At 44.3% G+C, this 13,218-nt stretch overlaps 1 protein-coding gene across 1 annotated transcript in view; it reads right to left on the reverse strand.

Annotated features, from left to right (window-relative positions):
- Positions 1-11,237: 11,237 nt before the first annotated feature.
- LOC148454254 (uncharacterized) overlaps positions 11,238-13,218 on the reverse strand; it is a 53,844-nt gene continuing 51,863 nt past the window's right edge. The window contains exon 8 of the mRNA XM_088461143.1: positions 11,238-12,788. Within this exon, the coding sequence (XP_088317269.1) occupies positions 12,119-12,788 (670 nt within the window). The 3' untranslated portion in view covers positions 11,238-12,118. The remainder of the gene's footprint in view (positions 12,789-13,218) is intronic.

Raw genomic sequence — 13,218 nt, forward strand, 5'->3', positions numbered from 1 at the left:
TCCTGGGAGGCTGAAAAGCTTAACTCTATGGTGCCCAGCGACTGACGTCACACCTATACCCCAAGGTATCCTGTGGAACCCTATGGACTTCGTAGAAATAGAGATAACAAGGGTAAGTTCTTACCATATCTCATATTATATATATACACAGTATATGTTCATTGTACTGAATCACAGCAAAGGCCTCATTATAGGAGTTTTCAGGTCTCTCAGCAATGGACATAACCTGCTTGGTTTAATAAATTGTTTCATACTTTACCTGCCATTAAGATGAAGCCTCCTACCTCGCTCGGTGCTGCCTCACCATCACGCTGGTGTTGGGATACAATGAGTAACAAAAGACTAACACATAGGAAGCTCTCTCCTGGGTCCCATTTGGATCTCTGGTCTCAGGGTGTGTGTGTGTGATAGATTACAATATATATTATTAAGATTATTTGATATACAATGATAAAAGGGGTCATTTTATTACAATAACTGGATATTATAAGAGCATTACCTTCTGGATGTACTAGTTGGATAATAAATAATTGCAGACAGTCAACAGATTTCATTATTATTACATATTATTTATAGGGTGCAGTGCTGTACATATGTCAACAGTAGGACAGTACAGGGTACACAGAACATTATAAAACAGTACAAAAACATAAACAGAGCACAAGTAACAATTAGCACCACAATTCTCCATACACAGTACAGCTGGGAAGGTGAAGGCTGTCATTGAAGTGCTAGAGAAGAGACTGTGAGACAGTAGGGAGGAGGACCCTGCTCCTAGGAGCTTACAATCTAGGGGAGACAGACAGATGACATGAGGCATGAGTGTGTAGAGGGGGACCTGAGTGCAGGAAGTAGGTGAGGTAGAGATGGCTGAGGCAGGAGGTACAGAGACTTGGTGGCGCGGTTATGTGGTGGAAGGGTACGCTTTGATGAACAGGTGGGTTTTCATTGCACATCTTTAGCTATGCAAGGTCGGGGAGAGCCTGATCGAGTGAGGGAGCTCATTCCAGTGAAAGGGGTCTGTACAGGAAAATCTTGGACATGAGCATGAGATGAAGTAACCAGGGTGGAGGAGAGGTAACAGTCATTGGCAGACCGGAGTGAGTGGGAGGGAGTATGTAAGGAGATGAGGTTGGAGATGTAGGGAGCAGTAGAGTTAGAGAGGGCCTTTTATGTGAAGGTGAGGAGTTTGAAGAGGATTCTGTAGGGGAATGGGAGCCAGTGCAGGTTTTGGCAGAGGAAGTGGAACGGCGGGACAGGAAGATAAGTCTAGCTGCAGCGTTGAGAACAGATTGGAGGGGAGCAAGATGGCAACATGGGAGGCCAGTGAGAAGGTTGCAGTAGTCGAGCTGAGAAATGATTAGTGAATGAATAATAAGTTTGGTAGCATTCTGGGAGAGGAAAGGCCTAATGCGAGCGTTGTTGCGTAGCGATGAAAGAAACACTCTGAGTGGCCAAATTATTGGTTAGTAGTTTGGCTGCTTTTTGCCCTTAATATGGATTGAATTCTGCTAGGCATGTAGTCTACACACTAGCCCAGAGGTTCTCAAATGCGGTCCTCAAGGTTCCCCAACAGTTCAGGTTATAGATATCCAGGTTTGAGCACAGGTGACTTAATTAGTACCTCAGTCAATTTGATTTAACCACCTGTGCTCAACCATGGATATCTCTAAAACCTGAACTATTGGGGTGCCTTGAGGACCACATTTGGGAACCTCTGCACTAGCCACATGATTCAAAGGACCCAGACACTTCCATAATAACATACCTCATACCATATCGTTGCCTCTGCCAGACTGGAGTCGTGATGATACATGAATGGTCCATACCTTCGTACTGTTGTCTCCATATCCTCACCCTAACATCTGCATGGTGTAATTCATCAGACCACATAACCCATTTCCAATCATTTACTGTCTAGTTCCCGTGTTCATGAGCAAACTGGTGGTGTCTCACCCTGTCTGCTGCAGATAGCAATGGCGTATGGACAGACCTTCTTCTTCTGTAGCCCATGTGATATAATGTACGGCACACCACGGTGAGAGGCCATCTTAATTGGTCCCGGATTCAGATTATTAGCAATTGCTGCACTATTGCCCGTCTGTGGGGCTGAACGTGTCTGCCCACTCTCCGATCTGCACCAGGAGCCGTTTACGACCGCAGGCCTAGCGCTCAGATCGATTGTCTGCTGGTCCGCTCCGTGTGCACTTTAACAACTGCCATTTGCAGTGCAGCCATTTGCTAATGCGCACACCGCTCGTGCGAGCGCTACCAATCATTCCACGTTCAAAGTCCATCATGTTGTGCCATTTATCCACAATTGACGCACGTCACCTTCGCCTTTCCGTTTTTATTCAGACATCCTACATAAGCATTATCATTTTCAGGAGTCTTGTGTAATTACACCATGCTGTATAGCCACTACAGCCTTACCTACACATGGCGGGTGAGCTGAAATACTTTGTGCTGCTGTTACCATCGAATGCTCTTATGGTCCAATGTTTCTGCTCCACCCACTTACAATCCTGCTCATTGTTTTGCGCCCATAATTGCAGCTCATTTTATTAGAATCTCTGAACATCTAGCAGCAGTTGTCGGAACAGGTGGAGTCCTTCTACAACCAGAACCGATGACCACTCTATCATTAGCGGATGCTACAAGTCTTACTGAGCCAATTATCGAGTGCAAGAAGGTTTTTTCTTTCTCATAAGTTAAAATCTCCTGACCTGGACAGTTGCTAGAGAGTGGTGTAAAAAATATTATCTATTATTTTTTTAAATTATGGGGGAGATTTATCTAACCTTCTAAAGATCATCTGACCTGATTGACCAGATCGAGATGAAGTGCGATTCCTCTGTTATTTATGATTCAGTTGAGACGGTGGCTAAATTTTAAGATTTCTACGAAGCACTTTACGACGTGCTCGTGCCTCCTTTTCCTCTTTTCACGATGTGTGATAAGGAGGACGAATACATTACCTCTACTTCTTTTCCCTGGCTTTTGGACGTACACTGCTTTTTTCTTAATTCAGACATCGCTACGTTGTCTTCTCCTGGTCTCCATGGTCTGACTGCACAATATTATATATATATATATATATAAAATAAAAAAAAATCAGTGTTTTTTTTAGCCCCTTTTCTTTCTGATTTTTTTAATGGTAATTTATGCCTGGGGTCCCCAGATCAATGATTTTTAATGGGAAATTCCTTGAAGGTAGCCTTGCATTGTACCACAAGCCCCTACGGCAATGGTATCAACTCCTTTGTAACTAACAATAGCACGAGACAGATTTGCCAGCTGTCCCTTTATGTATGTGCTCAACAGTCCCCTAGCTTTCCTGATCTGACAAAATCTGGCTATCCACAGGATTGAAGTAGGGGAAATAAAGCATAGATCAGCCTTATATGTACATTATGTCCTCCTTATGGTAGCTGACCCTACCTCATCTCCCCTGAATCTATAAGAATAATTACATATATATATGGTCTTCACTCAGGTTATAAATTAATCCACAAAAAACCCCCAGAAACTCTTGATTTCTACAATGACGACACACTGAGAAAAATGTGTTACTCTTTAAATGGTATCTTAAAGAAAATTATGTATCTAGGTTTTTGGATTACCAGACAATATCACCAACTATTTCAGGTAAATTATTTCCCCTACTCTCTCACCTTAAACAGGACATTGACAACTGGCATTCCTACTTCATCTCCTGTAAAGATCGGATCAACTTAACTAAAATAATTGTCTCTCCTATTCTACTTTCACGCATTGCCAATTTGGATCCCAGTTTAAATGGGCCAAGATACATCCCAGAGTTTGGGTCAAAATGCTGCAAAGACCAACTCAGAGAGGAGGCTTGGACATACCTAATTACAAGGCTTATCCTCTCTCTGCATAACTGGCTCAATGTATTCCATGGGAGAATACAACTTCTACTAGAGTCTGCTCCTCTCTGAAGGCTGATTGTTTGGGGTAAGAATCAGTGTCTTCTGGCTCCCATGTCATCTATGGCCAAAATCTGTATATACGCTGTGGTTTCTCACTTCCTAGCGCTATGGGATTATATGTCCTGTTTTTATTGGGCCTGTGCCTTCTCCTAGCTTTGTAGTCTCACTCTTCAATAACTCAACTTTCCCACCAGGCCTTAAAAAAAGTCCTCTTAGCTAACTAAGGGCAACAAATGTCTTGGTGATATTACTCGTAGTCGACCCTTACTGCCCTTCTTGGATATTCAGGCTAATTTTCACATTCCTTTCATAGCTTGATGGGCATTTTATGTGGACACGTTCTGCAGGAGCTCCAAACACTGTCCTGTTATCTGCACTGATTTTGGTAACTTCTGTGCTGCTACAGCAGTGGTGGGGGTGGTCAGGGGTCTGCCTCTCAACTGCCCAAGTGTAAGCCCCCTGGCATGAAATCCTCCTGCAGTGTTGGGCAATCTGAGCCGCATACCAGGGGACCATGGTGGAGTGGTGGTCCCGCCTGACCAACATCCCTTCGGTGGCTGCTGACTTCACCAACTATCCTCATGCTGTTCTCTGGCTGGTGGTGTCAGACACATGGAGACATCATGGTAATGCTGCCTGTCAGTACTGCTGTTCCTGCTGACTTTGTCCTGCTGCTGATACAGACTGGAGTCCCCATTACTCATTTCTGGAAACTATCTGATATTATATGGCTGGCTCTTCTAGACTTGGTGTGGACTGCACATGATGCTAGGTGGTGCTGGTCTGGATCATCGAGTCTTCCCCCCTGCATCTGCTCATCAGTGGTGACTTTTGATATATATGTCCAGAGAGCGAGCAGCAGCAGTATTCCCAGTGCAGACCTTCTGGACGACCCCCTCCCTCCAGAGTCACATGTAGTTTGCTTTCACTTACCTGGGAAGCGGTGTGATGGCCCACTTTCTCTCATGGCCTCCTGTTTTTTAATTCCTGTTACTGGGGCCCTTGTAATCATAGGGACCGTGCAGTGGGACTCTTGCACACCCTTTTGTTTGCTGTGGTTGAACTGTAATATTGGCTTTGCGCTCAACTAACTATACTCCTGCACTTGAACTAAAATGACTTCTAACAGTATTCTCAGAACATCATTATAATAATAACTGACCACCACTCATAAACACAGTGCTAAAGGGAAGAGAGGCACCCAACCAGGGGCCATGCAATATTTATCCAGTCAGGACTAACCCATCACAGTGGCCTCCTCCCCCACCTTCTCCTCAGCCGTCTCTGCAAATGTCCACACCATAGAACGAGGCCCTCGCCTCCATTTAGACTATGATACATAAACTGAAAATCTCTTTTGAAATCAACTTCCAGAAATTATCCCCAGACCTGAGGTCTGAAATTGCGGCCCTAAATCAAGTCCTTGCACGATGCCACCCAAGAAATAGAATTCTGAAACACTTAACTTGTCTTTATGAAAGCTAGGATGGCGTGTTTTACATTTAATTTTAGGTCCGCTTTAAATTTTGATGTCACACCCACTGAGAAGCAAGCTGTCACTTCGTAAATACACCCCCTTCCTTGTGTCACCCTTTTAAATGAACAATGTGCATGATATGTTCTGTGTGATCCCCATGAAATGCAACTGTTATTCACTCATCCACAAAAGGCAAAAGTAGTACTGCAAAAAAAAATAAAAAACTAGAAAATAACTGACATCAAACAAATCATTTCAAAAAGAAAAATGTTGAATTTTCTCATAAGGGAAAAAAATTGTTGTTTTTTTTTACTTACCATTAAATCCCTTTCTCTGAATAGATCTGGGGGACACTGCTGCCATGGGTTGCTGGAGGGGACCTTAGGAGCTGGCACTTTAAGATAGTTATAGCTTTAAACAGAAGCGCATTCCCTCTGCAATCTCCAGAAGGCAGAACAGAAGCCCCAACAGAGGCTCAGTAACAGTGAAATTTCTTTAACCAAGAACAACACTACAAGGAAACTACAGTACAACAGCAGGAACTGACCACAACTGCTTTGTCCCCCAGATGGATTCAGATAAAGAGATTTAATGTTAAGTACAAAAAATCCCCTTGTCTTCTACATCCAATCTGGGGGACCCTGCAACCATGGGATGTTCAACAGTCGTCCCCATGGGAGGGTACATTCAGACAACCGTAACCGATGACTTTCCCTTCCAAAATGGCATCATTGGAAGCAAACACCTGAAAATGTAGCTCCCTGATACAGCTGTTCCACAGAGTCCCCATACAGCGCAGCCCAAGAGGCACTCACTGCCCTAAAGGAGTGTGATGTCCTGCACAGAAATAAGCCTAGATGACGACCAAATAAATCCAGCATGCAATAGTTTGATTAGCAGCAGGCCAACCATGTCTGTGAGCATCGTAAAGTACCAGAAGGGTATCCATGTACCATTGAAATTAAGTTCTGTTGTTCAAATACAAAGAGCCCTGACTGAATCCAAAAGAACCAAACCATCACCAGCCACGGGATGAAGGTGAAGGATGAAAAACTGGGATAACAATCTCCTGGTTCAAGTGAAAAGAAGAAACAACCTTCTTCTGGAATGAAGGAATGGTATGCAACACCACCCTGTCAACTTGCAAGACAATGCACTCAGCTCAGAGACACACCGAGCAGATGCAATGGCCATGAGAAAAGCCAACTTCCAAGTTAACTTAAACTCACCAGAGTCCAATGGGTAGAAAGAAGCATGTTGAAGGGCCAAAAGAACTAAAGTAAGATCCCACAGAGCCATTAGTGGAAAAAAGGAGGATTGGACCCATATGAGGTTCTTCAAAAAGGCCTGAACCTTTGGAATAAGAACCAAACAACTCTAGAAGTGAACGGAAGACTAGCCTCCAAACCCTCCTGAAGAAAGGCATAAACCATTAGAGATGAAACCCGAAGGTATAATATCCCTTTTTCTCACACCACAAGATGTAGAACTTCCAGACCCAATAGTCGTTCTGTGCCAAAATAGGTTTCCTGACCTGCAACATAGTATGCACCACAGATAAAAACCCCTTAGCCTTCAAGAGACTGGCATCAATAACCTTGCAGTTAAAGCCAGTCAAGGTCCTAGTAAATAAACAGACCCCATATTAAAATATCTGGCCACATGGGAAGACGTCAACTAGGACCTACCAACATTTTTAGAATGTCAAAGAACAAGGACCTACAGGGGCCAATGTGGAGCCATCTTTGTTGACACAAGGTAACATTGATAATAGAGCAAATGTACCACAGACTGAAGTCCCATGGAACAGTCATGGCTTCCATTGCGAAGGCCATCAAATTCCTGGGCCATGAGATCCACCTCTGGACACCGTACCTCTGAACTAACAGATGGAAGACCTCCAGGTGGAGAGACCTTTCACCTGGCAGAAACGTATTCAATCCACCTCCCAATAGTCCACCCCCTTGTACTAACACTACTGAGATCGCCAAGAAAAATGTCCAGGAGAGAATCTGTGCAGCAACTACCATCACCCTGGTGCTCCAGGTACCACCCTAATGGTTTATATATGCGACAACCATGGCATGGATTGACTGGATCCAAACAGGCTTGCCCGCTACAGCGGACTGAGCACTGGACAGGTGAGAAATATGGTCCTGAGGTTGAGAATATTAATTGGAAGAACAGCTTTTAACAGTGACCAAAGCCCCTGCAGAGAAGATGTAATGTCACAGCCCCCCAACCTAGGAGGCTGGCATCCATGGTCACAATGACCCAGGACAAGTGATCAAGGATCGGACTGGGAAAGATTTATAGCTACCAACTCAGCGACAGAAGGGTGCAGTTGGAAACACTGATCATCTGAGATGAGAGGAACACATTGCAAACAACAATGCTTCGAAATATGATATTCCAGAAGTGGACAGAGGGACACAAATTTTTGAGGAATGCAAAACATTTTATCTGGAGTCTTATAGGCTTCCTCAATAATAAGTTCTGAAAGATCCAAAAATGAAGGTAGGGTAACCATCCTCCTGCGTCTACTTTTAAAAGGCCCTGCTGCCTGGGGATCCAAATAAAAACACTAACGACTGCCAAACTGCATTAATGGTGTCCTCAATACCCTGACCTGAAGAGGAATCCAAATCCTCACCATCCAGGGGAACGGCCTCCACCTGAAATCCAAATTCCTCTTTGTCTGTGGGCATCCCACAGTCTAGGTTCCTCCAAATAGGAGATCTTTGCAAAACCCAAAGCTCCATGGTCTGCAGTCAGACTGAATCAGACACACTCTGGGATTTTGGACCTCATTCAGAGTCGGTTGCGAGCGCCAATGTGCTCGCAACTGACTCGATGGTTTGGCCTGCGCACATGCAGCGGCCGCACTGCGCGTGCGCAAGCCCCGGAGCAACAGAGAAACTCTGTCGCTCCGGAGCTCGCTACCAAAGGGGCGGCTGTCAATGTTGATCGACAGCTGCCCCCGTTTGGTAGGCGGGCCGGGGGGGTGGTTTCCAAAACTGAGGCGTTCCTTTACGAACGCCTACTGTTTTGTGGGCGGCCGCACTGACATCATCAGTGATGTCAGTGGGGAGCTTCCTGCTCCATCAGAGCAGAAAGCTCCCTGGGGCTTACGAGTGCCCAGACCCTACCCTAGGGTCTGGTCGTATAGCCGCGATGGTGATCACCATCGCGACCATCAACCTGGTCTGTCGATAAGCTGTGGGTGGTAACCCACAGCCTAATGATCGACAAGGAGGCGGCCGTTCAGGATGCAAGCGGCTGCAATGATTCGGTGCGACTGCTTGCATCTAACGACCGCCTCTGAATGAGGTCCTTTGTCCCTTCTGGAGGACCAGAAACCTGCACTTGTGCCAGGAGGGCAGAAACAGCCGTGGCCCTAATCTGCTCTTTGGAGCACCACCAGTTTATAGATAGATATAACCAAAACTTGGACACACACAGTTTCCACTATGACGGATGTTGCACCACCAGAAGCTGTGCAAGCTTCTGGTGGTGCAACATCCGTCATAGTGGAAACTGTGTCTGCTCAAGTTTTGAGTTCAAGAAGAGCAATGTCACCAAGCCTGACCTGACAGTCTGTCAGTCCAACTGTCCAAAAGGCAATTTAACTTTACACTGAGTACAAGTAAAAAACATTGCCATAGAACCACCTTTAGAATTGGTAGATTTTGCCTTTTCAGCCATTAATTAAACAGAATATCCCTGTCTGTCTGCAGAGGAGCCTGTGACAAAGGACAGCCGCAACAGCCTTACGCATTAACAGTAAGTTATCTGGCAGGAAAAAAATCAGTTTCACTCTGTGACTGGAACTCAAACAATAGAAGCAAGAATCAGCCGGTATGAAGCCATTTATGCAGCTTCTTTAATGATTATGGAGCACAGCAGGGGAATGTCATCTGTCAGCCTCCTCTATCCCAATCAGGTCCTGAACACTGACACAGAAGGGCAATGTTGAGACAAGCTCCTCCCTGTAATTTCCTCACTGGAACTGCACAGATGCAATAAACTTCACCCCTTGGAAAATCGCTGGACTCACCTGCTTCCTGGGCTGCCTGAAGTGTGAGCGCTACTCCTAATCCAAGATGGGAACTGCAGCAAAATGGTGGCCGCCATCTGTAAATGGGTGAATGCGCCTGTCAGTCTGCAGGTCCAGGCAATCTCCACAGGAGTCCTGGAGTGTGTACAGGGGGAGCAAACAGTCAGTTTAGCTCCCCCTCAGGAAGAACGGCAAGCACAGAGGACCATCCCATCTACAGCACCCTGTGGCTGTCCTCAGCTTCCTAACTAAAAATAAATAAAAGAAAAGTTAAAACCAAGAAAATTAACTATAGCCATTGGGGGCTGCAAGGCCTCAACAGAAAAGTCCCAACTTCTAAGGGCACTTAAAGAACACTGGGGGTTGCAGAGGGAAGGAGCTTCTGTTTAAAGCTATAGCTCTCATTAAGTTCCAGCTCCTATAGTCCCTGCAGGAACCCATGATAGCAATTTCCCCGAGCTGTTGTAGAATAGTGCAATATGCTCTCAGTAAATATGGACATCCAGAACAGCAGTCACACCTGAATAGACTGGATCCTTCATTAATGAGGTACCTTTCTCTTGTGGAGCTTCTTCCTCTTTCTGACTGAATAGAGGAACCCGTCTCAGATATAAATTTGCAATAGTGTGATATACTTTAGTACTCTTGTGTGTGATTTTACAGGAGTCACAATCACATTTATGTAGCAACGATAATCTCAGTTCCCATAGATCTTCCTTCCCATCATGCTTTTGCAAACGTTGGAGTCTCCTTTACGCTCCTGACAATCTCTCTTCAAAGTTCATCAAAAATACTATAAAAGTAGGGAAAAACTCCTCTAGAACAATAATGCAATAAAACTAAACAACTAAATATTTCCGCCCGCATTACAGTGCTTTATTATATTATATTTATGCCTCCAATGGTCAGGGAAGGCTCCTTATGGATATGAAGATCGTCTGAGCGGTCAGATAGTTCTTGGTTTCTTTAACGCCAGACATCCAGACACGTCTATATCAAGGGTAGGATGAAAGGAACTGTTCAGCTCTAAGCTAGAAAACATGTAGTCCTGCCATCTAATCCTGATCCTTGGTCTCATCATTATCATATTGTCTCCAGGACACCATCCCAATCACATTGTGGTGGGGAGGTTAAGGGATGGAACCCTTTACCATACCCCAGACCTGTGCAAGACATCTAATAGTGCCTTAGACAAAGGCAGACCCCCCAATGGACTCCTACTAAGCCGACCTAGGAACTTCTTGAGGATGTAATTCCATGTCCGAGGAGGACTTTAGTGGCTTTGTGCAAGCTGAGGCTCTGATCGAGGATCCCGTCTGGCTGACTATTTTGTCAGTTGTGGACAGAACAAGTGGCAGTCGAGCGCAACTTCCACTGGGACCAGGTAAGCGGAACGGGCCTGGCAAAACACACTTACGTTTGGGGACTGTATTGGTCTTACATGTTTCAGGAATGTCTCATACACAAATGGCATCAATTTACTCAGGTGAGAGTCCCCGCTTGTAACATTTATATTAGTTTTACTCACGTGGTTTGGTAGTGAGAAGAGAGTGAATTCAGAGACCCTGGGCTCAGCAAGGACAGCCGCTAGGTGGAGAAGCTTGGTCATAGGATACACAGCAGGTGTCTCACGAAAGCTAGATTGTACCTATTAGCTGGAACCAAATGTCCTCAATAGGACGGAACTCTCAACCAAGGGAACTAAGGACACACCGATTCCTTCCGAAGTCTGATGTTACAAACACGTCCGTCATGGGGCTCACAGAGGTCTTTATATACAATTCTAACACACAGCATTAACCAATCCAAATGAATGTTGCACATAAATGAGTCGGGATGTTTGTACACACATTCACATGCTTTCCTTTATTTTATATAACCTAATTTGACTGCAACCGAGTTCATCCTTTGAATGTATACCACACAGAATACAGAAAAGGAAGGATGGCCCCCTGTAGTGCATTAAGTCTGGGATAAGATACCATTTATTCAATTATCTATTGGAAATTAAACAATAACGTGATTAGCAAACTCTAATTCTTGCTCAACTCTATGGGAAAACCTACTCTAAACTCTACGCACAAACAGGATACTCCCTGGGTTGCATTTAAGCTAAAAAAAAAATGTGGTCAATGTAACACTCTCATAGTCTAAACCAGAAGCTCAATTACCCTGGCTCCATATTGTAATGTCAGACAATATAATAAATACCATTAGCACATTCAATAGACTGAAAACTATCTTCATACACATCTACAATTGTGCACGGTGCTGGTACTTAATCCCCTTCAGTGCTGGACATTAACTATTCCAGCGCTGCAGCTCTAAGCATTAAATAGAACACGTTATAATACATTAAAGCATTGCTCAACATGTGAATTACTTTTAAAGTGCAATTATGTTCTATTAGCCCTGGCGCCCAGCACCGAAAACTTTTTGGGACTGTTGCTACCAGACACAGTTCCGGTGCTACAGCTAACTGCGACCACTGTTAAATATATACATATATAAACATACTTTGCACAACATTAACTTATATTCTGTCCACATTAGGAACACTTCCCCCGGTGGTGCCTTAGAACGGGAAATGTTACTTTTTCTGTGCATTGGTGACCATTGTAGCCACGGTTTTCAACTTTTTCCCCCTCTGTGAATTCTCTTATGTCTAACAAGATGGTATTTTCTTGTAAAACATTTACCACACTCAGAGCAGTGAAATGGCTTCTCACCCGTGTGACTTCTCTGATGTATGACGAGAGATGTTTTCTGTGTAAAACATTTCCCGCAATCTGAACAGGGAAATGGTTTCTCACCTGTATGTGTTCTCTGATGTTTAATAAGATCCGGTTTCTGAGTGAAACATTTCCCGCAATCGGTACACAGAAACGGCTTCTCACCTGTGTGTGTTCTGTGATGTTTAACAATATCAGATTTCCGTGAAAAACGCTTCCCGCACTCGGAACACGGAAATGGTTTCTCACCTGTGTGAGTTCTCTCATGTCTAATGAGAAATGATCTCTGTGTAAAACATTTCCCGCACTCAGAACATGGAAATGGTTTCTCACCAGTGTGACCTCTCTCGTGCCTGACAACATCAGATTTGTGTGTAAAACATTTCCCACACTCAGCACACAAAAACGATTTGTCATCTGTGTGTGTTCTCCTATGTTTAACAAGATTTGATTTCCGTGTAAAGCCTTTCCCACACTCTGAGCACGGAAATGGTTTGTCAGCTGTGTGACGTCTTTGATGTCTAAGGAAGACTGAATAATATATAAAATGTTTCCCACACTCAGAACAGGTAAATATTTTACCACCTCTATGAGCTGAGCTGTGGGTAACAATATTAGAAAAACGTGACAAATCAGTAGAGGGATCTGATGACATATCGGCATTGGAAAGAACTGGATGTAGTCCTGGGGTCATGGGGCTTTCTCCTGAAGAGCCTTGTGTGATGTTATCTTCAATCACAACATCTGGAGATATGATTACAGGTCCCTCCGAGTCATTCTTGCATTTGAGACCATCTGCTGGAAATAAAATATATTTATGGGAACAGACGTTTTATTTTCATTGAGGAACAGAATATTATGCTCCAAAAATGTCATCGTATATGTAGCTTCAAGATGCAAACAATGAAAACTGTGATGCACAAGCAGCATCATACGACAGGAAGCTTCTTTAGATAGGGACATGATGTGAGGGGGAGAGCAGGAGTATAATAGGGGCTG

The sequence above is a fragment of the Taudactylus pleione genome, unplaced genomic scaffold (genome assembly GCF_031769625.1).
Source record: "Taudactylus pleione unplaced genomic scaffold, aTauple2 ptg001020l, whole genome shotgun sequence".
Taxonomy (NCBI): Eukaryota; Metazoa; Chordata; class Amphibia; order Anura; family Myobatrachidae; genus Taudactylus; species Taudactylus pleione.